The 24,641-nt window shown below is 46.1% G+C and overlaps 1 protein-coding gene and 1 long non-coding RNA gene across 4 annotated transcripts; one reads left to right on the forward strand and one right to left on the reverse strand.

Moving 5' to 3' along the window:
- Positions 1-443: 443 nt before the first annotated feature.
- Positions 444-20,398, reverse strand: LAS1L (LAS1 like, ribosome biogenesis factor). Of its 3 annotated transcripts, none has more exons than XM_029930379.1 (14): positions 20,064-20,398; positions 19,198-19,323; positions 18,153-18,222; positions 17,278-17,359; positions 16,177-16,461; positions 15,837-15,883; positions 14,914-15,023; positions 12,875-12,960; positions 12,468-12,518; positions 11,953-12,159; positions 11,457-11,604; positions 5,628-6,118; positions 2,755-2,905; positions 444-819 (listed from the first exon to the last, which is right to left on the reverse strand). In XM_029930379.1, the coding sequence occupies exons 1-14, from the start codon at positions 20,252-20,254 to the stop codon at positions 687-689; spliced, it is 2,178 nt and encodes a 725-aa protein (XP_029786239.1). In that variant the 5' UTR covers positions 20,255-20,398; the 3' UTR covers positions 444-686. The 3 variants fall into 3 exon arrangements, with proteins under 3 accessions (XP_029786239.1, XP_029786242.1, XP_029786240.1); XM_029930382.1 differs by having other exon boundaries at positions 20,272-20,394; XM_029930380.1 differs by lacking the exon at positions 12,468-12,518 and having other exon boundaries at positions 20,064-20,396.
- A 173-nt stretch (positions 20,399-20,571) lies between these two features.
- LOC115283253 lies at positions 20,572-24,022 on the forward strand. Its single transcript, XR_003904970.1, has 2 exons — positions 20,572-20,689; positions 23,763-24,022. It is a non-coding gene; the product is annotated as an uncharacterized LOC115283253 (long non-coding RNA).
- The last annotated feature ends 619 nt before the right edge of the window (positions 24,023-24,641 follow it).

Raw genomic sequence — 24,641 nt, forward strand, 5'->3', positions numbered from 1 at the left:
ATGGTAAAGTAACAATGGGTTCTCTTTGGCTTTCAGGTGCTGTTTAGTGCCCAGTGAGGATAAGCCACAAAATGAACCAGAAGCCTGCTAGGTATCATCAGGAAGGCCTGGGTCTTCCCACTGTCAGGGAGGTTCCGAGCAGATTCACCTGATGCTGGCTGGGTTCTATAGCCAGCAATGCCTCTCTTCTGGCACCTAATGCTTCCCAATAAGCTGGCCCCATACTACAGGTGAGAGAAATGAAAATGGTTTGAACCAGGAAGAAAGTATGAGTGGGGCCTGGTAATGAAAATGACTAGGGGCAGTGGGCCCAAGGGGCAACAGGTCCAAGATTCTGCTTAAGGTCCTGTTATGATCCCACCTTCTCTGGCCACCCTAGAATAAAGTGAGAACTACACTGGTCTGCCCCAGCACACACCCCCTCATCTTACAAACACCAAAACTAACTGTTTATTGTTTATTGTTTTTCAAAACCAAATTTAAAAAACCCAAAACAGTCAAAATTCCACTCTGATGGAAAGCTGAGCTGAAACAGCTGATGTGGACTCTCAGGTTGTTTCATGGAACATCAAGTGCAAGGGGGGAGGAGCAAAGGGACAAGAGGGTCAGGAGCAAGTGACAAGAGGGGCAGGGAGTGGGTTGGTGCCCCAGCAAGGCTGAATAAACACTTTGCACCAGAATGGGTATCAGAAGAGCTGCAGGCCACTTTTGAGCCCATGCAGCTGGCCCTGGCTCCAGAGTAGGCCCTCCAAGTTGCTGCTGCCGTTGCTACTGTTGCCGCAGTTGTCACTGCCCATGCCACAGCTCAAGCCAAGGGTGCTGTGGAGAGAGGGGGGAGGGGTCAGTCAGGCATGGGGACAGCTTTAGGCTCTAGAAGGGCTAAGGGTGCTTGAGGCATGTGTGTCTATGGAAAGGGCCCACCCCCCTGCCTAATTTTCCAAGAGTATGTAGCAAACCTGAAAAACGATTTCAAATGGCCCCAGATGTAGTTTTGCCTTCCCCTCAATTGAGATGGAGGGAAGGAGTAGAACTTTTGAAATGAAACTTTATTCAGAGCCCCAGTATATCAACCAGAGCAAAGCAGAACTATTACAGTTGAAGTAAGACAGAGGGCCCATACCAACCCACCCCAGGAAGATACTGAAAGTGGCCACCTTAATAGGTCTTTTTCCAAGGCCCTAGATCTTGGGGGCCCAGAGTACCTTGAGCTGGACCCCTTCCACCTCCAACAGCTGGTTAAAGGGTCCAAGGCCATGACTGGGCTACAGGGCTAGGCCCAGATCCCATCCCAGGATTGCAAGGTTACTCTAGGGAGAGGACTGCCTTTTCTCTCCCTGGCACTGCTCAGAACACTCTTGTTTCCCCTGCTTCCTGCAGAACAAAGGTCCTTCCAGGTAGATGAGGGTGACAGCTGATAGCAAAGCCATCATCTTTCCCCTCAGGCAGATCCATGGTTACACTATTGCAGCTGAAAAAACCCTTAAGAGATAATCTAGTCCCATCCCGACCCATCATCTATCATCTCCACAGATAGGGGAACTAAGGCCCAGAGATGAAAAGGGACTCGCTTCAGGCCACAGTGAAGTCAGGGGTGGAGCTTGGGTGGCATGCCTACTGCAGCAGAGGAAGCCTCCCTACTACGGGAGGTGTGGGAGCTGGGCCCACTGCCCTTCCTTTTGGAATTAACAGCTCCACCTACTCACACTTGATACTGTGATGCTCATCAAGCCAGCCTTACTCAAGAGGAGAGGAGGTCTCTCAGACATGTGGGCCCAACTCCCAACTACAGACCATCTGGTTTCTCAGCTGCTTCCTCTCTTCTCTAAGAGGACTGCTGCCCCCTGGCCTAGGACATAGAGTCCAAGGCACTGCCTTGGGCCTGGCTTGCTGCCGTGGACCCTGGGTTCTATAGCCCTCTCCCTGAATATCCAGAGGAAGACAAGGCTCATTTCCCAGGGAGTGGGCAGGCAGTACAGGAGAAGACTCTCAGTTTCAGGGGCCCAAAGAGGTCTCTCCCGGTCCTCAGAGGATTCTCCTGGTCACAATGGCCCCACATTCCAGAATGTACAGGCCCTCTGGATGGGCTCCATTTGTGTTACCAACAGAGATCCTCAGAAAGGGCTGCTTCGTTCCTGGCTCCCTGATGACCCAAGGGCTCCCACGCCTGTGACCCAGAGGCAAGTTTCGAAGGAGAGCATGGAACCCTGAACAGACCTTGCTACCAAGATGCCTGGACAGTGTGGGGAGGCCTACTGATTACTCTGTGCACCTTTGGACAAATCCCATCCCCTTTCTGGGCCTCAGTTTTCTCCTCAGGAACATGAGGAAATTGGATTATAGCATCCGTTCTTGACCTTTTGGGAGTGGTGGACCCTTTAGAGAATCCAAGGAAAGCTATGAAACTCTCTCCTCCCAAAATGTGTGTGCACACATACATATATACTCCCTCTCTCTCAAACGCGCGTGCGCACGCGCACACACACACACACACACACACACACACACACACACATACATACACACACCAACTGGATGCAATCTGAGAGGGGTACCAAGACAGCTTGGTGTGGCTGACTCAGTACCACCCCCCGCCCCCAAGGAGAGGACTGGGAGTCTGGGCAACGGTCCAGCCAGGGACGGGAGCTTATTCATCATTCATTTAGGCCCTGAGTGGGGGAAACTACCTCCCACACCCATCTCACTTTGTGTCCCTCCCTTCAGCAGGTGAGAATTCCTACTGCCAGTGGCACTCACCCAGTCTTGCATGTTGGGGGTTCCAGCCGCTGCTCTAGCACAGGCTGGTCCAAAAGATACATGGTGTCATAATTCTCCAGCATAAGCTCTGCTGGGTCCTCCGTCTGACCTGGCATTAGGCCTAAGGGAAAGGTATCCCATCGTATATCTTCTGTGGAGCCAAGGGAGGAAGCAAAAGTGGGTTAATTAGCTAGTTCTCAGAGTGGTGTACAGGCCTAACTACATGGTGTACCCACCCATATCAATTAGCCTCTCAGCATAGGATTTCTGTGCATGTCCAATCACACTCCTGTCTGCATCATTTCTCATGAGCTCCTCTCTACCTTCACACTCCCCACCCCTTCCATACTCCACTATTCACTCTTTATTGCCCTTCTTCCCCTCTATGTGTTCACACATACCCATACATGCCACCACAACCCACCCCCAAGTCCACACATGCCATACACACAACTAAAAACATATTTGTTCTCCCACCTCCCCATATATGTCCTCAACATAGACATAGACAAGAACAATTTCTTTAGACCTAGCTGTATCACAGCCTCAACCTCTCACCTGCTCTGTACACATATACATCCTGGAGAGTCTGGATGCCCCAGAATTCCCATACCTCATCCCCAAACCTGGATACTTCGGAGTATGTGAAAGGCCTAGATTATCTGCACATCTACACACAACCCCCACCCCCAATATGTTTTAATGCCAAATCATTTCTTAGAGGCCTTGCATTGATACACATACACACACCACCTCAGAGTGTACTCTCTCAGAGGTATTACACTTTTTCTGTCCCCTGAAAGGTCTTACTGGCCCGAGATGCACACAAAAAGAACGTCCGTTATCTAGGGAAGGGCTGTCTTATTGCATATCCCACTCCCCAATGCCACCTAAGTATATAAACTTAGGCACACCAACTGATCCTCCATTCAATGAATGCTCCCAGTTGCACTCCTTGCCTCATCCACCTCTCATTCACAAGCATACAAGCCAGAAATCTTAATGTCCCTATATCCCCAAATGTGTGCATGCCCACACGGAAGAAGCAAGGGAAAGAGGGAGAAGAAAAGACTTTAATAGCCTAGCCTTTCCACTTATAAACCACTCTCCCACTACCCCATAGATATTCCACTTTAGGATAAATCCTATCAGGCACAACCCAACCCTCTGTCCTACCACTTAAACACCCTCTGCATAGTATTATAATAAACCCTCATCCCCATTCTTACACCAGTGCATTGAATGTTTTTAAGCATAGCCTTTCATGAGCTCCTCCAAATAGGTGCAGTTTCTGGCCTTCCGCATCTCCTTTGCACCCTCAAAAGTTCTCTGTCAAAATGCCCCTGGCATTCTGGAAAGTATCACCCCTGGACTAGCTTTTTATGTTACCCACAGAACCACATACCCCAACTCTTTCCAGGAAAGAAGTTGTGCCTGTCTTAATGCCCTGTGTTCCCCTATAAATACAAAGATACCTTCGCACTCAGGGACGACTTTCCCCATGTCTGTCACTGACCAACCATCTTTCCTCCCGTCTCCATCACTAACATCCCCAACCCTGTTTATATCATGGGCCTGCCTCTCTAGCCTGACATCGTGTACATGTCCCTCAGTGACAATACAGACACACATAGGCTACCTCCAGATGGCTGTCTCACTGCCTTTCCGTATACCCCTCTTCTTCCAAAACATATATGATCATGCGTGCATCTATGTACAGATGCATAGCATCCACTTCACAATGACTTCTTTCATAGTCCCTACTCTCTTTCTCATATACTCATACAATTCTAAGTCAATGCCCCTCCCATTGAATATTTACAAAGATTCCAAACACAGCCCTCCTTGTACTAAGGAGTTCTCTACCAACATGCTTTCATATGTGCAGCATGTGCAGGCATGTAAACAGACATAAACGTGTTCCCCTACCCCTAGCATTTGATGCCTTTATGCCCCAGACCTTCCACACATGTCTACACAAGAGCAAAGGCTCTACCTTTCCCCTAAGTTCCTTCACTGTCTCCCCATCTCTCCCTACTGTTTCCTAACATGCCTACCCTATGCCACACCCAGTCCCAGCTGTTTTCCTTCCCTCTTTCATGTTCCATCATAATGACTGGCCTGTATCTATCCCTGCCTCCACGGTATACACATACACACATGCCCACATACACATACACCAAAGTGTTCATTCCTTCAGGATGTCCCTGCCTCAAGTTTCCTATTCCCTAACCTAAACAAAGGCAAAAACACATCCCTCAGGAGGAACAGATTCATGTACTCCCAATTTCTTATCATCTAAAACTTTCCTTCCCCCTCTGGGCTTTGTCCCATTAACTTATATGCTCCTCCCAAAGCCACATTCCTTTCCACTCTTCTGATTTCCCTTGCACTTCCTCCAACTTAATACCTCTGTTTTCCTTCTTTCTCATATAGACAGCAAAATCTTATCTCATCACCACCTAGCCTCACTGTGTACAGACACATTCACATATATATAGGAAGCAATATTTGTCTACCTGCTCCTGGATCACTGCATACAAAAAACACATACAGAATTATATATATCCACCCACCTCTCACTTTCTCCTCTGTATACTGTTGCTCAGTGCCCACACCCACACCATCCCCTCTGAATGTGTTCTCTGCATGAAGCATCCAGTAGCGTGACAGCTCTTAGGGCCCTGAAGCTTATATAGTGTCTTAAAGGGGAAGAAAGTCAGGTGCCACCCACACACCAGGCTGCTTCCCAGGCTTGTCTCACACTGGCTACCTTCTGCTACTTTCTATCTCCTTCAGGGCAGAGGGAAACATCAAGAGCCAGCCAGAGAAGGAAGACTGGTGTGAGAGAAAGTGGGTATCAAGCTTCTTACCAGAGCTAATTTGCCACGCAGAGCCCTGTAAAGCTCCTCTTTTCTGGGCCAGGAGCCTGGCATTCTCAGCAGTGGGAGATTCCTCCATAGTAGAGAAAGGCCCCACCTCCATTCTATCTTCCTCCTCCTCCTCCTCTTCATTGTCATCATCATCATCTTCATCATCCTCCTCCTCCCACTTCTGGTCATTGTTTTCCTCTTCCAACTGATCTTCCAATACCTCTTTCTCCTCCTTTTCATTTTTCTGGAGATCATTAAGGCTGCCCTGCTCCTCCTGCTTCTGGGGTTCTCCTTCAGGTCCAAAGCTGGAACCAGCTGGTTTGAAGCTCCAATACAGGCTGTCCAGTGTATATGGAGACTTCCCAATGGGGGAGGCCTCTGAGCTCTCCTGTACTAGGTTATTTTCTCCACTTTGGGTATAAATGGAACAGATGCGCAGCAGCTTCTCCTGCTCCTCATCTGGCAGGACCTGTCCCATGGCTTTGAAGACACTGAGCAAAGGAGGGATGCGGTAAGTTTCAAAATCTCATCACTTTATACCCCAATACTCCATGGTTTGAACTTGGTCTTTTTGAGTTTCCAGACCTGCCTCTGAAAGGCAGTACAGAAGAACAGACAAAAACAGAAAAGGCCCAGGGACCCTGAACAAGCTCTGTCATTCATCTCTGTGGCTTACTTCAATTCTCAGTAAAATGAGAATAATGGCACTTGATTTACAGGGTTGTTGGGAAGAGTAAATGAGATAGTTTATGTAGAATTCCTGACATAGTGCTTGGCACATAGTAAGTGGGCATGCAATAAATGATAGCTATTAGTCTGTACTAAATTTAAAAAAATTTTTTAAATGTTTTTATTTATTTTTGAGACAGAGAGAGCGGGGGAGGTGCAAAGAGAGAGATGGAGACATAGAATTGGAAGCAGGCTCCAGGCTCTGAGCTGTCAGCCAGAGCCCGATGCGGGGCTCAAATCCATGAACGTGAGATCATGACCTGAGCCGAAGTTGGAGGTTTAGCCATCTGAGCCACCCAGGTGGCCCTTGTACTAACTTCAGTGTAAATACACACACTAGTAGACCCACAGAGTTGGACATGGGAATGGCCTCTCTTTCAATGGCTTAGCTGAGCAATTTGTCTTGAGCTCCAAAGATATGCCTGGAAGTGTGCTGAGCTCCTTCTGCATGGAACACAAAATTTGAACCCTTTTCAGGAACAACTACAGCCCAGACTGGAATGGAGGAAAAGAAAAAAAAGGCAGCAGTTGACAAGGCAAAGCAAGATGTGGGGGGAGGTGGGGCACATGAGCACTGCAGACCTTGGGCACTATAGGAGCTGGGGAGTGGCAGAGAGAACAAGGAGGGCAGAAGAGATCAAGGGAGGGCTTGGTACAGAGACAAGAGTGAGCACACTGCACTGTGTACACATAGTATGAGTAGCCTGGCTCCAGAGGAAGGGCTGTGCTGGGGAGCTGTGGGAGAAGAAGGCTACAAAGGTTAAGTGCGCATGTTGGGCTCATGGGGTCACCTGACGACTCTATGCACAGGTGATGGCTTCACTTCTGAAGATGACCATGGTGTCTGTGTGGAGGATGGCCACGTAGCAGATAGCCTAGATGGGGCAGCTTGAAGGCAGGGAGACCAGGGAGCCAATGAGGGTTGACCTAGGGCACTGACTGTGGAGATGGGGGGAGAGCAGCCATGAAAGACAGACAGAGAGCAGGGTTTGGTGGCTGGATGGTAGGCATTGGGCAGAGAGGAGTTAAAGATGATGACAGTGTGCACATAAAGGATGGTGCACAAAACCACCAACAAACACATAGCCAACAGGAAGGACAGCTCCTGGGGAGGAAGAAGATGAGCATCCCTTGTAAAGCCTCATATAGAACCAGGCACTGGGTCGCTGCAGGAGACATGGATGGAGTAGACAAATAGTTTCCTTCTAGGGGTATTGAATTTGTGAACTGTGGGTCATTCATAGAGGCGGCCATATTTTTAGCAGGCTATTTGACCACATATGATCTCTGGACACTGCAGGGGTAGGGCTGGGGGCTAGTGACTCTAGCAGGGCTAATTTCATACTCCAAGAGGACACTGGCTCAAATTAAACTGATATTGGCTCGCTGGGAGAAACTCTTAAAGAGTTCCTAGCCTTGGGGCACCTGGGTGGCTCAGTGAGTTAAGCATCTGCTTTCGGCTCAGGTCATAATCTTGCAGTTTGTGGGTTTGAGTCCCACATTAGGCTCTCTGCTGTACACACAGAGCCTGCTTCAGATCCACTGTCCCCCCTCTCTCTACCCCTCCCCCACTTGTGCTCATGCCCTCACTCTCTGTCAAAAATAAATCAATTTTTTAAAAAATTAAAATGTTTCCAGCCTTTTTTGGAGGAAAGCCAAGAGATAAACTCACTGTGGTCCATTAGTATTATTAATAATGAATATCCCCAGGCACTTTATATTGGCAAGATGCTGTATCACCACTGTTTATTATTACCCACTCGCTATTTCAAGCTGTCGAGTCTGACCATTGAAGTGTGGGGGTGGTATCAATCTTAAAATGCTTCTCTCTCCTTGGGTTTGCCTGGTCATAGGTCAGGTTGTAGAAATAATGTGGGCTTTGGACTGTCTCACCATCAACAAACTGTGACTTTTGGATAAGTCACTTGACTCCTCAGTGCAATGTCTGTCTTATCAAATAAGTAGACTGTAGTATCAAATGAAATTACTTCTACAAAAAGCAAAGACAACATCATTCCTGACAGTTATTTGCCAGTGGTATATTTTATTTTTTTCCTCTCAGAAAAACAAAGCCAAGTTCTCTATCTGCCCACTAACACATTCTTTTTGCAATTATGCAGTCTAATGGAACACTGTAGAAAGAACACAGGAGTAAGGACAGGATATCTGGATTCTGGCCCCAGCTCTGTCTTATAGACTTACCACTGACTCCTGTGTCTCAATCTGTGTATTGGATGATTAGGACTAGATTTACTGATTATCTTGGAAAAGCAAAATCTGTGCACAAGGAGTTGTACCCAAGTAAGTCGCTGTTACTGCTGGCATGTGTCGCATCCCTCTGGTATGCTTGGAGTGGGAGAAGATCTTTGTGGTCCAGACTTCTCCAAACCCAAGACCAGCAGCTTCCACTCTGCAGGCACTTAGGATTGGAAAGTACCTTAAAGGCCACCTATCCAAAATTGCTCTTTTCATTCCTTACCCCTATTACCTTCGCATGTCATGGTCTTTCTCGACTTTGAAACTTTATTCTTTTTTCCTGCTCGAAATTGCTCAAATGGTCTCACTGTCTGTCATGCCTTCCTGAACCCTCCAAACTTTTTTGGTTCTCCTCCCAGTGACCCACCCATCCATATCACTTCCATTTAGAGCACACACATCTGTCAATTTGGCTATTTGGTTCAGTTCCATTTCCTGTAGGTCTTGCCCTGACTAATTTCTCTTTAAAGCCACATTTTTTTCTTATAAGCTATTACTGTGCCCCAAAACCTATCAGGGCTCAAGAAAGACTTGCTGACTCTATAGAGGGATCAGGAACTAAGAGGGTCTTGGCATCCAGACTCCCACTTCACTTAGTCCCCAGGTACAGAGTTAGCTCCCACCAAAGATATCACTGCTGTCAATGAGACAGCAGAGTACAGTTTAGTTGAAGAATATTTACTGGGGCCTATTTAGGGCCTGGATCTGTAGGGTGTGTTAGGGCATAGATAGTTAACACAGAGCCCTTATCTTTGAAAAGCCTAAGTTTGATAAAGGGAAGAAAACACTATGGGAATTAGACATGGTTACACAAAATCTCAGATTTTGGAAGTCAGTATGATAGCACAGATAGTGATGCCACTAAGTGAGATAGGGAGCAAAAGCGGATCACTTCAGGATTGGGGTTGGGAATAAAATAACCAATTCTCTTTTGGCCTGTGGCCATCCACGGAAAGATGTCCAACACACAGTCAAATATAGGAGGCTGAATCTTAGGGGTAAGGCCTGGCCTAGATAAAGAGATTTGGGCCTTGGTACTTTATAGAAACTAGGAAAACAGCATGGGCATTTTAAGAAGGGAGCAGTAAATAGCTATAATGAAGCAACAGACAAGGACTCACTGGATTTAGTAATTAGGAGGTCAAAGCAGTTTTGGGAATAAATATCAAATTGTAGCAGGTTGAGGAATAAGAGGGTAGTGAGGAAATCAAGACTACTGAGTGCAGACTACTCTTTTGAGATGTTTTGATGGGGGCAGGAAGGAGTGATAAGCTGGTGATAACCCAATACAAGGGTGCAGGATCAAAGGAGATTTTGCTTGTGTTACTGTTGTTTTAAGATTTAAAAAAACTGAGGCATGCTCATAGGTTGAACAGTAAGAGCAAAAAGAACAAGGGAGAGGTAGGGGTAAGGCCCCAGTGATGCTGGAAGAGGTGCCCCAGAGCACAAGTGGAAAGCAGGCTTTGAGGTGGGACAAAGCCACCTCATCCTGAGATTGGCGAGACGGTTGAATGTAGTCGCAGATCAGTTCACAAGGGTTGGACCTCATGTTGAGGGGGGCCTTGCCGGATGCTTAAGGAAGCTAAGGTGGAATGAGAGGGAGGAGGGGCTTGAGGTCAGTGGTAATGATTTAGAAAATTCAGGAAATGGGAGAGAAAGTGGGTAGAGAACAAGTAAAAAGTTCAGACAAGCAAAACTGAGGCCTGGCCTGAGAGTAAAAATCATACCGCTATAATAGCAGCAGTCCACATTGCTATGTGGTTTTTCCAACAGAGCTCAGCTACCCAGGCTGAGGAGTGGGGGAAGCAGAGTGTTGATCAATCCAAGCTCAGGGGTTTGCAAGTCAGATACACCAAAGAATGGGCAGAGCAGAGGGTCCTGATCATGAGTGGTTGAAGTAATCAAACAGACAAGATGGAGGGGAAGCAAGGTTGAGGGAGACAGGAAATGGAGGAATAGAGGTCTGGATGCAGGCAAAGGGCTAACATCATGTGATGCAAGGGTGAGAAATGGAAGGACAAGAGATTATGGTCACTAAGAAGAATGTTGGGATGTCAGGTTTCAGAGGCAGAGGAGCTCTGGATGATGGAAATGGGCTGTTTGAGTGTAGAGGAAAGTGAAGGTCACTGGTGTTGAAGAGCAGAAGAGTTTTAGATGGGACACTCAAATTAAACCGATATTGCTCCAGAAAGCAGGAAGAGAATTGTGTGCTAAAGGCTTCCATGAATATGATGGAAGTGGCTCATGCTCAGAATATGACAGAGAAAAGGAAAGGGAGACAATCACACGTGTTTACAGGAACCAGTGCAATGTTCAGTTTTGACTATAGCACCCACGGTAGATTGGGTAAAGGGGAATCACAGGAGGTATGGTTACCATGATAGGTTGGGGCAGAATCTGAAAGATATTTGAATATCAGGCTAAGAAGCCTAGACTTCATTAGATGGCAATAGGAAGCCCCTGAAAATTAGTGAGCACCTATGAGAGGCACAGCGCTCGGCTCAGATTTAGAAGACTGGGTTCAGAAATAAACAGCAGCTACCATTTATTGTGCACTTACTCTGTACGGGCCACTGTGTTAAGCACTCTGGGGGTGGGAAGAGGCATAAATTGTCTCATTCATTTTCATACTGGACTCAGTTCAGCCAGGTCTTAAGCTGTGTGACCTTAGGCAAGAACACCATACCCCTCCTCAATCTGGGACTCAAATCTCCCATCTGTTAGTAGTAGGAAAATGGGATTCAGAGTCTTTTGCAAGGGCCCCATCCAACTTAACACCCTAGGGCTGTGTGGCCCCGAGGCCAGGGCCTCACCCTATTACCAGATGGAATTCAAGACACTTACAGCTGAAGGAGTTGGGAGCTAGCCCAGCATGGTGAGCCCAAGCAGGACTCAACCACTCGGGGCCAGTCAAGAGAGGCAGAGCAGTTGAATAGCCTCCAGCTCCTTCTTGCTTCCCACTGGCTTGCAGAAAATCGGCGGGCATTCCGTCCTGAAAGAGAAGAGGGGGTCTGAGGAGAAGGAACAAGTAAGCCCCCACCCAACCTTATACCTTTAAAAGCTTGGCTCTGTCCCTCCCTATTCCCCCAGACTTCTCTCACTCTATACCTCCCAATTGCTTAAACATTTAAACCCTTTTGTCCCAGACCAGTTTAGTTGGCCCTGAGGAAAAAGAAAGCTGCAAGATTTGTCCACTGCTATTGTGGTGCCTCCTGGGCAAGCCTAAACCTTTAACAAGAGATGTGTCAACCTGGTGCTATTCAGCTGAGAGCTGAGAAAAATAGCAGATGCTCCTGCCTGGGCTGTGTAAGGCCCTGAGACTAGGGCCAGACTCTCTTACCAGTCTTGGTGTTAGCCACAATCAGTTCAATGGCCCATCTGAGGATGTAGGTGGGCCGGATCCCGCTGTCCCCCAAGGCTGGCAGCTCAGAGAACATCCTTTCTAGCAGGGCCTGTGTGAAGGTCTGGGAGTGCAGGCCCCTGAGCAAGGGCTGCCAGAACTGGGAAAATGGCTTTGGCACCAGGATGTCACTCAAGTCCATGTTTTCTGGTTTGTGAGGAATATAGATTGATAAGGAAAGGGGAGGCAGGGGCCAATGAAAGACAGGGAGGGAGGAGAGTGGAAAAAGGTAGGGAGTAAAGAAGAAAAGGAGAGGGAGAGAATAGGTGGAGAGAAAGGGTAAGAAAGAGAGGGAAGAGGAGTGATCACCAACAACAGAGTTGCCACCACAGAACAGAAAGACAAGAGCAGAACAGCAAGGAGAGAAACAGTTAGTACATATGGCAACCAACTGATTCAAAATAGAGTATTAAAGAAAGGCTCTGGTTCTAGCTTCAGCTTTGTCAATAACTCACTGTGTAACTCTGGGTCAGTACCTTCCCCTCTCTGGACCTCAGTCTGCCCATCTGTAACATGAGGATGTTGAACTAGACGACCTCACAAGGCCGTCCAATTCTGCTGTTCTAGCTCACTAGCAAGTGACTAAATCACAATTAACATAGCACAATAACAACATTAAGACTTCTCCCATCCCATCCCATCCCATCCCATCCATCCCACCCCACCTTACCCCACCCAATTCCAGGACACCTAAGAAGGGCCCAGCAACTGAGTATCAGTGGGGCTACTTGTCCTGCTCATCTGAGACAGGCTTCCAGAGGTTATGGAATGGCAGGAAACAGCCCTTGCCTTCCAGTTCTGGGATACCCAGCCACCAAGAAACAAAGTACTCTAAGACTGAAGTAAGCCTCTAGGATCATACCTTCATAGTCTATCTGCAAAGCTGCCAACTGCTCAAATGTGGGAATAAGAAAGCCGTCATCCAGAAAAGCATCCAACACAGCCTCCCTGAAGCAAGATGACAAGCCAACTGAGCAGACAGAAAACCCTCATCTACTCTCCCACCCACTCCCAAGGCAGCTTATGCTTCTGGCTAAAGTGGGCAAAGCAGCATGGGGGGAAGCATAGGCAGCTGATAGTTGGATCTCATGCCTCAGCCTTCTGGGACAAAGGATTGGCCAGAGACTGGGATCAGTGGATTCTGAACAAGCATTTACCAAGCACATGCTATTCTAAGGCCCAGAATGAGGGCAGTAGCAGCTGAACAAACCTGAAAGCACAGATGGATAAAAGTCCCAGGCCCAAAGAAGAGTTAAATGCCTACGGTCACAGAGTCAAGAGCTTTTAGACTTTAGGTACTATTCAGTATTTTTGTTTATTTATTTTTTTTATTTTTTATTTTTTATTTTTTTCAGAATAAACACCTTTATTACATGACCGAAGAAAGAAAAAAAGATTTATTTGCCTTTCCAGGCTTTGATTTTCCTCAGATAGAACTCTAACTCCTTGCCCTCCAGCACATAGCCATCTGCTCGGCCACACTGGTCTGGTCTTGAAGCGATGCATGCAAGCAGCTTTCCCTGCTGGAACTGCACAGTCTCCAGTCTCACCCTTCCTCTTTTCCATGGTTGCCCTCTTTCAGATCCAAGAAGCAGAAACTTTAGGGACTCAATTACTGGAGCAAACATAATCCTTAATTTCAGGGACCTCAAGAACCTACACCTAAGTTATAGAGGTTGAAAGTGTAGCTTTCACTTCATGTAGCTCAAAGTGAAACCCAACAAGAGCCAGCTATATTCTCTTGAGTGAGCAATTTCCCCAAGAGAGGTTCTCCTGGCTGACCAGGCCTAGAGGGGGAACATGAGTTCCCAAGGTGTCTCAATGCCGAGACATTGTCAGATCATATTGTAATGCTCCGATCCCTCCCTCCACCAGGCTTGAGGTGGAAAGAGTTCTCCTTCCATCCATTTCCCACCTATTCAGGTCAGCATCCAGGAAGAGCACTTAGAGTAGCCAGCCAGTTGCCTGCTCAGCATAACCAGGCAGATACTACAATACAGAGGTAAAGGAATAGTTGTCTCAACTGCTGGGGGGCCGTTGCTGAAGGGTGCCAAGAAACCTAGGATGGGCAGACACTGATAAAACATCTTTGGAACTAGTAATATCCTAGGAATGAAGAAGACTCTAGGGGCAATCCCAACCTGCATTGCTGGTTCCCACCCAGGCCCATCCTACCACATATATGACTCTCTGTTCCATCCCTAATTCTTTCCAACCTCTCCCTAGTTTAGAAGGCCTAGCAATGCCTCCACTGGTTCTTAGTAGAAGGCTCCCCCAAGGCCCTTTCCTGCTGAATTTAGGTAGCTAGAGCCAAGAGTTAGGTAGGAAAGGAATGGATAGACAGTATGTCTGCTCTGGATTGAACTGAGCACTATTTGGGGGCTAGGGGGGAAAGAAGGCTCGTGGCCACACTGAGCAGGGAAGCACTTACTCTTTCAAAGAGCCAGACCCTGGGAAGGCCTCTCCTTTGTTCCCCTAACCACAACTATCCAAGGGATACTAATACTCCCCAATTGCAGTTCAAAAAGATCAGCAGTGCCCACCAGATCTTTTATCTCAATTTCGGACAAAGGCTAGACAGTGAAGTGGTAAAGAGATGACAGGCTTTTCCTACTTGCCCAAAGCTCCACATGCCACTTGATGCAGAGGAACAAAGCTGGCCATGGGGCTGATGACAGCAGATATTGCTGTCTCTGGTCATTTTAGTGATTCAGAGTAGGCAATCTCTACCCTGTAGCTGGAGGGCCAGGGGAAGGGGGTCATGCAGAATGTAGCTCACCCCACAGGGGATTAGGATTATCCCTAAGATTTCCTTATAGCAGAGGTTGGCAAACTGGGATATAGAAATCTGTATCAGTGAGGCTGCTAGAGTAGGCAGCCCCTGATTATCTAGTTACATACCTGTTCTCATATGTAATGCCCTTGAGCTCTGCCAGGATGCACTCTACAGGTGGAGACAGGTTGTTCCATGCCTTAACAGCCTGAGGTAAATGCTTAAATTTCTCCAGCACCTGCCAGCAAGGAGGTTACCATCAGAAAGGTGGTTCAGCCAGGCAACCCTCTCCCACCCTTCAAGAATCCCTTCCCATAGGACCTCTCAGTACCTCCCTTCATGGGTAGGACCACAACTCCCCTATTGAACCCACAATTAAAAATATCCTGACCTTCGAATGCCAGACCTTATTTTCTTCTTCCACCTCCCTTCCCCCTCTTGAATTATTTGTGGCTCCCAATCACCAGACACCCCAATACTGAGATGTATTTTGTTGGAATTGGGTCAGAGACCCTTGGGCCTACGAATTAGGGGAAGTGATGGGTTATGGAAGAAAGGGAATCAGGTGACCAAGATTCAAATTCTGATTCTATCACTAACTGTATATGTGACCTGGAGCCAGTCCCTTCACTCATCTGTGATTTCAATTTCTTCATCTGTGAAAAGGGTCAAGCTGAATGTTTCTAAGCTACCTCCCTTCCTGCTAAAATAGCAACCCTCAAGTTCACCTGATCTAGCAAAGTTCCTGGGTGCCATCTGCTTATCAGCTGCAGTACTGTGGGACTATGCAACCACTTATGCTCAGTTGTTTCCCTACCACCCAGTGGGGCAGATATCCACAAACTTCCATCATTTGCTCTCTTCCATTGGTGTGAAAAGTCAGCCAACTGGATTCTGCTTCTCTTGTTTCCTTCCTACTTCCCCCTCCCCCTTCTGAGAAGTTCTTTCAAGCTCTGACACTTTTCTTTCAAATTCCTTCTCAGGAAGCTGACAAAAAGGAAGAAATGGCTGGGGCAAATGAAAATACACAAAGTTAAGGGCGCTTTCTTACCTTAAACTGTTCCTCTTCGTATAATACCAGCAATTCTCGGGCTCTTTCTGAAAACAGAATATGAAAAGAGATAGGGCAGCCCAGTCCTCTGTTCCTCATGGGATTCTGAGTCCTTCTCACCTCATTTCTTGAGTTGCAAATTGGGAACTAGAATTCTTGCCTCTCCTACTTCACAGGGTTCAAGAGAAATGGTTTGTGATAGTAACTTTTTTAAGCTAAAACTCACCACAACCCCAGAGGATAAGCTAAACAAGGGAAATAACCAGTGTTAATCCTAAGTCTGAGTTTTCCAGACTCCTGAGCCCCTCTATTACTGCCTCTGCTCCCCAAGGACACCTACCATATAGCTCTTTATGTCTCAGAGCCTTTTCCCAATGTGAATCAACCTCTTTGTTGCTTTCACTGTCTCGATCAACCCTGACATCCAGTTCTGCACCTTTCCCCTTATCTTTAGGCTCTGTTCTCTGTTCTGTGATGTCATCAACAACAATGTTTTTATCTTCCTCTTGGTCTTCTTCATCTGTCTCTTCCCTATCCTCCTCCAACTCCCAGGCTTCTCTCAGGCTATTCTCCAGTTGGCGGCACCAGTACGTCTTCTGGAGCCAATGCAGAACAAAATAACAGCCTAAACAAGGGGAGGAAGAAAGGCAATGTCATAGGAATAGCCATAGGCAAACAGCTCCTAGCAGGCCCCCAGTCTCATCTTATAAGCATTATGGGAAGACCCCAGGGAAGAGGCTTGGCTCTATGAAGGCACAAATCCCAAATATCTAGAAACAACCGTTCTTGTTCTGGTTTATCTCCCTGTTCTTTGCTTTCTTCTGCTCACCAGCACCTTTCCTAGAAGAAACTAATACCAGTATTAGAGATGGGATACCAAAAATAACATGGGACTGGCAAGTGAAAAAATAGGGACCCAGACCCACTAGTTAGTTACAGGGCCTTGGCTGAGTCTTTTCCCTTTTCTAGATCTCAGTTTCCCCAACATGAAGGGATTAGGCTGCATCAACTGGGATGGGGTGTCTAAAGAACCCCTGGGTTGATGGCTCACACCTCCCAACCTGCCCTCCATTTTCTTCTTTAGGCATAAAATTTAAAGGGATGCCAAAAATCAAAGTAATCAAGATATCAAAACAGGATCAGAATAGTGTCCTGCCGAGCCATAGTGGAGTCTGAAGCAAAAGAAACATGAGTAATACTAATCTTGTCTTTATTTTTTTGGCATTTTGTTCATCGTGGTTTTTTCACATTAAAATGTTATTATCTCGATTACTAAGCTTTTGATACCATCTTAAAATTTGTGACCAAAAGAAGTGCTTCACTTGCCTCTCCCTAGTACTGGCTCTGATACCAGTTATAGACCCTCCTCCCTCTCCCCACAGTGCCACCCAGCCCAGGCTCCTGGACTTAACTATGATAGCTTTACTTCCTGAAGACTCACCTCTGCGGCAGTCATTTATATGGGGCATTTTCTTGTGAGTCAACTCATGGCGAAGTTCAACAATCCAATCTGGAATATTAACCTGATTGTAAGGGAGGGTGTGAGTACATAAATTACACAATATTGAAACTGGAAGGGACCACAGAAATGAATTAGCGTGGACTCCCTGTATTTTACAGAGCAATTGAGGTCTTGATAAGATTCCAGTCTTAGTGGCAGAGCCAAGATTATAAATAAGGTCTTCTTAGTCTATTTACTACTCTGTGGAGATGATCTTGAAAATCAGAAAAGGTATCTGCCTCCTCCAACCACCAATGACACTCTTCCAGTAAAGAGATTCCTATGAATGAGCATTAACAATTACCTCCAGCCTTCCTCTGCCTTGTCTGTATTAGTCCAAATCCCTGGGTACCCTTTATCCTTCCTCCCTCTCTCCCACACCGTTTTTCAGGAAGTTTCTCTTGATGACTGAGAACCTGTCTGCCCTATGGGCCTCTACACACCTCACATAGTTACTTAGGGCAGGAATGTCAGGCATTTTCATGCTGCTTGGCTTAGCTTGTCTCCTCCCTCAGACTGTGAGCTCCCAGAAGGAAGGCATTGTGACTGCTACCTCTTTCCTGTTCTCACCCAGTGGAGCATTCCAGTGCTCCACTCACAAGCTGGATAGGCTAAGCCACTGAAAATAGCAACCATGAGCAAGGGAGCAAGTCTGCTTCTCTCAAGCTGGGGGCTGAGGCTCTGGGGTTCTTGCTTGGCTTGGCTGGTAGTGGTGGGATGAGCTAGTCTGACTGCATGCCCACATCACCCTATGCCTCATCGAGTGAGCCCTCCTAGAGAGAGAGAATTGAGTAAAGCTATTTTGTCATACACACCTCCTGAGCCAGAAACTTGAGAGGGAGCTTGACAAACTTTGTCTTCCTCTCGGAGATGAGATTCACAAACCTGGGGTTGGGGAAGAAATAAGTGGCATAGCCCAAGGAACTGTTTTACTCAAACCAGTGGGGCTTCAAAACACCTTGCTGATTTACTGACACCCTGCATTTCTACAAACTTTCCAATAACTGTTCTGTACTGTTCTTATGACTGGTATCAGGCAGTGCAGGGATGTCTGCCCTGTACTAGAGCCATACAGATGAATAACACATTGCTCTGGCCTTGAAGAGGTCAGTCTAGGATAAACATTCATGACATAACATACTACATTAGATCATATGTTATAAATGAAAAAAAAATACCTACATCAGATGATATGGGGAGCCCACCTAATGACGGATAAGGTAAAATTACTAGGGAGGACCTCAAAGCACACAAAGGAAACAGAAGGAGATGAGCAGATTTTGACAGATGAGAAAATTCAGTGGTAGCCTTTTTCCTGATGTGTATGAAACAGCTAGAACCACTCTAAATTACATTGTAAATCAGGAACTCCCCTCCCATGTGTTCACTTCAACTCAGCAACCTTTCAGTGTTCATGGACAGAAAGGGAAAATGACAGTGCTAGGTATACATGAGGGAAGGGTTGAAAAGTCCACATTAAATCATGGCCAAGGACATGAAACCATTCAGAGAAGTTCTTGCAGGTAAAGGATAAGAAAATAAAAATCAAATTGTCAAAGCTGGAAGAGACTCACTGAGATCACTTGGTCTAAACCAACCCTACCCACATTCCAGAAAAAGAAGGAAAGAAAGATGGGAGAGAAGGCTCTGGGGGGGGGGGTTAAGAGGAATGTGTGTTGACAATGGGGGAGGGGGGAGGTACCAAAAGCTGTCAAATCAAACAACCACAGGGTGACCCATACAGAGGGACACACGGGGCTTTTTGCTTCAGGTAGCACCTAAAGCCAAGCTTTGCTTATTAAGTGTTACCCCCACCCCCGTCCCTCTACCCACCCCCACTCCTGCCCATGTAGGTCTTACCTGACCAACGCCATGCCATAGAGCAGTCTAAGTTCATCAGTGCCCAAGCCACCAGTTACATCCATGAGCTTACAGCGTACCAGGTCAGCAGTAGAAGCCACTGCCAGGGGGAGTTCGTTGCCTAACCTAAAGGGCCACAGTCCAGCACCATCATAAAGGTCCCTTACCCTGGTCCACCCTCCACGTCAGAACCTAGGCTGCTGTAAGTTATTCCAATTATACAACTGAACTGGCTCAAGAGTGCATGACAGGACAAAATCAAGGGGGAAGGGGGAGGATAATGTTCCTAGGATCCAATAGCTTACTGGGCATGAGAGGCTGAGTAGGGTATACAAAGGACACCTAATTGCTAGGCAATCAACAAGAAATTAAGTGTGGACGTATCTCTTTTTTTCACCCTACAACTTCAACTCATTTAGTTAGAGAAGACCTTACCCTTTGCTCCCAATTCAATCTTACCAACTGGACTGAGGTGCCTCATTCAAACATGGTTTTCCTAGCAAGCACCCCCACCCCAGCCCAATTCAACTCAGAAATCCACCCTAGTTTGTTAACCTACTCCTTAAGCACTGGCTCAGCAACGCTGGTCCCTACAGCATCCTTCTCAAGATGGAAGAAGGTAAGGGTTAAAGCTAAAAGATTTAACAAGAGCATGGTTGGGGCACACCCTCTTCTTTCTGCAAATGGGATTAGTGCCAAAACTTGGCTGCTTAACTTTTCCCTAGGCTCTAGGGAAAGGGGCAACGCCCAAACCACTCATAAGGACATTAGGCATTTAGAAGATTGCAGAATTGGGCCTTTATAGGAATCCTACAAAGGAAGAAATGAGGCGCCACCAGCACGCAAGAGGGGTGAGGCAACCTTACCTACTCCTCCACACAGTGATGCGGTTCAGGGCGTACCGCTGCAATTTATGGTCGTCACAGAACAGATACACCATCACCTGATCCCACTCGGCCCTACTGAGCCAGGCGACCACGGTGCGCTGGGCCCAAAGTGGTGACGACCCTTTCTCTTTGACGCACTTCCCGCACCACGCACTCCACACGCGATCCATCCCCTAAGGACTCACACCTGGCCAGGCCCCGGATTCCCACCGTACACTGGACCCGGCTGCAGGCCTTGCGCTGTACTGCACAGCTTTCTGTTCAACGTGCTACCCTCACTCCAAACCGCCGCCCTGCCAGCAGCCAATGGAAAAGCGTGACCCGGACGCAAGCCCGCCTTCCAGAGTTACCGTGGCAAATCAGAACACGAGAGCTGGGGCCGACTTAACCACAAATTAGGGGCGCAGACTCGCCAGCCGGAAGTGTTCTTCTCTCAAAGCAACTGTACCAGCTGCAACCATTCAGCCTCAAGGTTCCGCTAATTTCCTGGTTGCTCCTGTCCCAGATCCCGATGACGAGTCTAAAGCTGCAGGAGGAATTTTAGTTTGTGCCCTGAGGCAGGCAGGGGAAGGCTCGTGGTCGTCCTGTCTACTGGGAATGCGTTTGTAAGTATGTTTTCATTACCATGAATCAGCACCTCACCCAGAAAAACACTATGGACACAGAAGCAAGACTACAAAGCAAATATTGAAATAATTTAAAGTTGGGTTGAAAAATCTGCTGGATTTTCCCATCTATGCACTTAAAGGCTTAGGCTGGGTGATCTCTACGTTCTCTTCCATAGCTGGAAATTTCAGGATTTTGCTCACCCAGCATTACGTTGTTACGTTGGTTTCAAAATTCGCATAGGTATACTAAGTTTTTCTGCATAATTCGTTAGGATTCTGGAGTTGCGGGGGATGGGGGGCAATTTTATGAAGCCCTTCTGACTTTACAGGCTGGCTAAAATGTGTTCAGGGTTCTGTCCCAATCTTTCTCACAGAAGTTATTTTCCAGTCTAACACTTGAGGAAGAACTACTGATAGCTGTCTTAACAGCATTTCTGTTAATAACAACACAATCCAATCCGATCTCCATATATGCTTTCTCCAGCCATTTTCTCCTAAGATGTAGTATTCTCGCAACTTCTGGAATGATAGTTCTCTCTCCTGGGTAGACATGCCAGCCAGTAGGCCAAGTGTCTGCTGGAAACTAAATACGCTTAAATTTCAGGATCTTGGCTGCATACAGGCAAAGACAGGGAGGTGGCTTATATGATTCCTTGAAATCTAATCCAGTCAGAGGAGCTGCCAAATTTGAAGTAATCATGTGTCAACATTTGGGGGGTTTGGAGGTTAGTTTTGGATAGGGCTTTTCTATAAACACCTTCCCCTTTCATTCTCCATGAAGTTGATGGTCTTCCTATTTCATGTGTTCTAAGAAAAATTGGCCGAAGTACCTAACAAGAGTACCATGTCTAATATGTGACAAATGAGGCTTGACACCTGTTTAGAATTAGGGATTACTGGGTCAACAACTATGTTAAGTAGGGATGGCTTTGAGGAGGCACTATATTAGTTTCTTGTTGCTGCTTTCAGACATTTCCATAAACGTAGTGGCTTAAAACAACAGAAATTCATTATCTCACAGTTCTGAAAGATAAAACTGCCTGAAATCGAGGTATTTTCAGGTATTCTCTGGCTGCTTTAGGGGAGAATCCGTTTCTTGTCTTTTCCAGCTTCCGGCGGCTTTTGGCATTCCTTGGCTTGTAGCCACATCACTCCAGTCTTCAAGGCCAGCATCTTCAAATGTCTTTCTGTTCTATCTGTTCTATCACTTCACCTTTTCTTTGTTTATGTAAGATTTCCTACTACCTCCCTCTACGACATGTGACCACATTCAGGGCCAATTTGGATAATCTAGGATAATATCCCCATTTCAAGATCTTTAATTTACTTATATCTGCAATTAAATTTTTAAATTTATTTAACCATATAAGGTAGCATTGTTCCATTTTATTTGTTTATTTTACCATAGAAAGTAACAGTCACAGGTTCCAGGGATTAGCATGTCGATATCTTTTTCTTGGGAAGGTGGGTGCTTTCTACAGCCTACCAGAGATCCATCCTTATCACATGTTCATGAATTCTAAAAATTCCCAGGCATGTGGTGCTGCAGAACACCTCCAGCTGTACCAATGGGCTTGAATTATACAAGCTCTCTCCAAATCTCAGGCTTGTGTATGAAATCTTAAAGTTCAAATTTGTCTTTAAGCCGCTGCTTCCCCTTGTTTGTTTCACTATCCCCCTCCTTCTAACTCCCCACCCCTGCTTTTGTGCATCCCATTCACTTAAGGCAGGCCTGAGGCCCCTAATGAGCCCATACTTGAATTTTGATACCTTTCAAGTCTCCAGCTCTGGCCCTATCTTTCTCTGGAGCTCCAAACCCATTTAATCAACTGCCTGCTATGCTCAGTATCAACCTTTCAAACTAAAATACTTTCACCATAAATCTGACCCCCCTCCTATATCCTTTGATTATAGTAAATGGCAACACTATGCATACACTCATCCAAAATTCAATCTTTGCACTCAGATTGCCTGGGGTTGAATTCTGGCTTCACCACTTATTACCTACAAACTTCAGCAAGGTATTTCTTCATATGAAATGGAGGGGAGAAAGCACTTACCTCATATAACTGTGTGGATTAAAAGAGATAAGTAGAGAGCTCTTAGAACCATGTAGGGCATTGTAAGCACTAGAAATATTGGTCTATTTGTTATTAACATTATCATTCTCTACTATTCTACCTTCTCCCTCACCTCCATGCTGCCCTTCCCCACAGATAGATAATCTATGTAGTAAATTCTATTTACTGTGTTTTTGATCAGTCCTCTTCTTGACATCCACTGCTCTGGGTCAGGCCTTGGTCCTCTATGAATCATGTACTACCCTCCTAACTGGTCTCCCTGCTTCCATCCCTTACACAGTAGTCTCATAAAATGGAACCTCATCTTGATAGAGTCATAAATTCCTGGATTGTTTTCCTGAAATAGTAAGCACTAAATGGCTTTTCAAATGTTTTTACAATTTGGCTCAAACCTACCTCATGTCCAATTATTCTTTATAACACGTCGAAGTTACAACTTGTCTCTGAATATGCAAACCTCTTGTAAGCCCTTCTCTATTAGCACTATCTGGAAAGCTTTCTTTTTTCCCTTCTTTCTGGAAAACTACCATTCATCCTCTAAGATTCAGGATCCTTTGTCTAATCCAGTTTTCTGAAGCAAAGTAAATCTGTCATGCCCTTCTCTGAACCCCCATACCACTTTGTACATCCTTCTGTTGGAGGAAGGAAAAGAAAGAAACGCTTGCTGAATGCCTACCATGGACTATGTTGAATGCTTGAAAACATCAAACTTTGAACCCTGGGCTCTAAGAAAGCAGCCACAGTTGAGAAACTCCCTCACCCCTTTGTGTTAAAACAACAAGAACAAGAACAAGAAAACGCCCAGCTAATTGTAAAAGGACCCCATTGCACTGGCATATTTTGAGATAAAACCCTATTCATACTTCCTCATGACTCTCATAACTGGCGATGATTCCTTTGTTCACTTGCCTCTATAAAATTTTCTTTACTTGTATCAGTCTCCCATGGCTATAGCCTTAATTTTGTAAAATTAGTTTTGTTCTTATTAGTTTACAGAAGAGAAATCCAAAGCTCAGCTGCATGGCCTAAGATGATACCAATAAGAAGGAAGAAATGTGATTCCTTCCCAAGTATGTGTGTCTTCAGCCTAGGCTCTTTCTGCAACTCTCAGACACGGGATATTATTTACCTGTTTACAAGTCTGCTTCAGACCATGAAACCTTCAAAACCAGGGACATCCAGGGCCCAATTAATCTTAACCCTTGTTTGCTAAATGAATTCCTAAATAAACTGTGTCAGTTCCCACTGAGGTAGTAGTGTTGCAATGTTTCTCCCTTTCTTTCTAACCTAAGCCTCTTTTTGATAAGAAAAAAATGTGGAAGACTGAAATTTTGAGCCAAAGGAGAATTTACCTCTTACATCTTAAATGTAGAAGATAGTGCTTTATCCTAAGGAATAGGACCCTCTGAGGAATTTTAGGCCTGATAAGGAGGGAGGGTAATATCCCTTCCAAAACCTCCAGCCTTCTAAAGCCCTCAATTGGCAGAATTTCCTCAGAGAAGTGGATGACCCACTAGAGAATGGAACCTCTTCATTGTCCACTGTTTTGCATTTATTATTCTACCTCAAGATTAGGTGCTAGGAGGTGTTAGCCAGATAACATCTTGGGTTAATTGCCTGCTTCTGTTGTAGGATCCGCTCAAGAATCATAATATCCTCTCAATGGTAGAGGCCCCAGGAGTCATCTTATCTATTCCCCTGACAAAGTAGATTGTCTCAGTCAAATTGGAACCTTGGCCTTCTTAAGGATTTATTTTAGACACTAACAATGCTCACATAGGATGTTGTCATTCCTGTCTAGCTTGCATGTTTGTGCTGCAGTAGCAATATGCCTTCTTTCAGCTCTCTGCTGAAATGGCAGACAACAC

Source organism: Suricata suricatta, chromosome X (assembly GCF_006229205.1).
Source record: "Suricata suricatta isolate VVHF042 chromosome X, meerkat_22Aug2017_6uvM2_HiC, whole genome shotgun sequence".
Lineage (NCBI taxonomy): Eukaryota > Metazoa > Chordata > Mammalia > Carnivora > Herpestidae > Suricata > Suricata suricatta.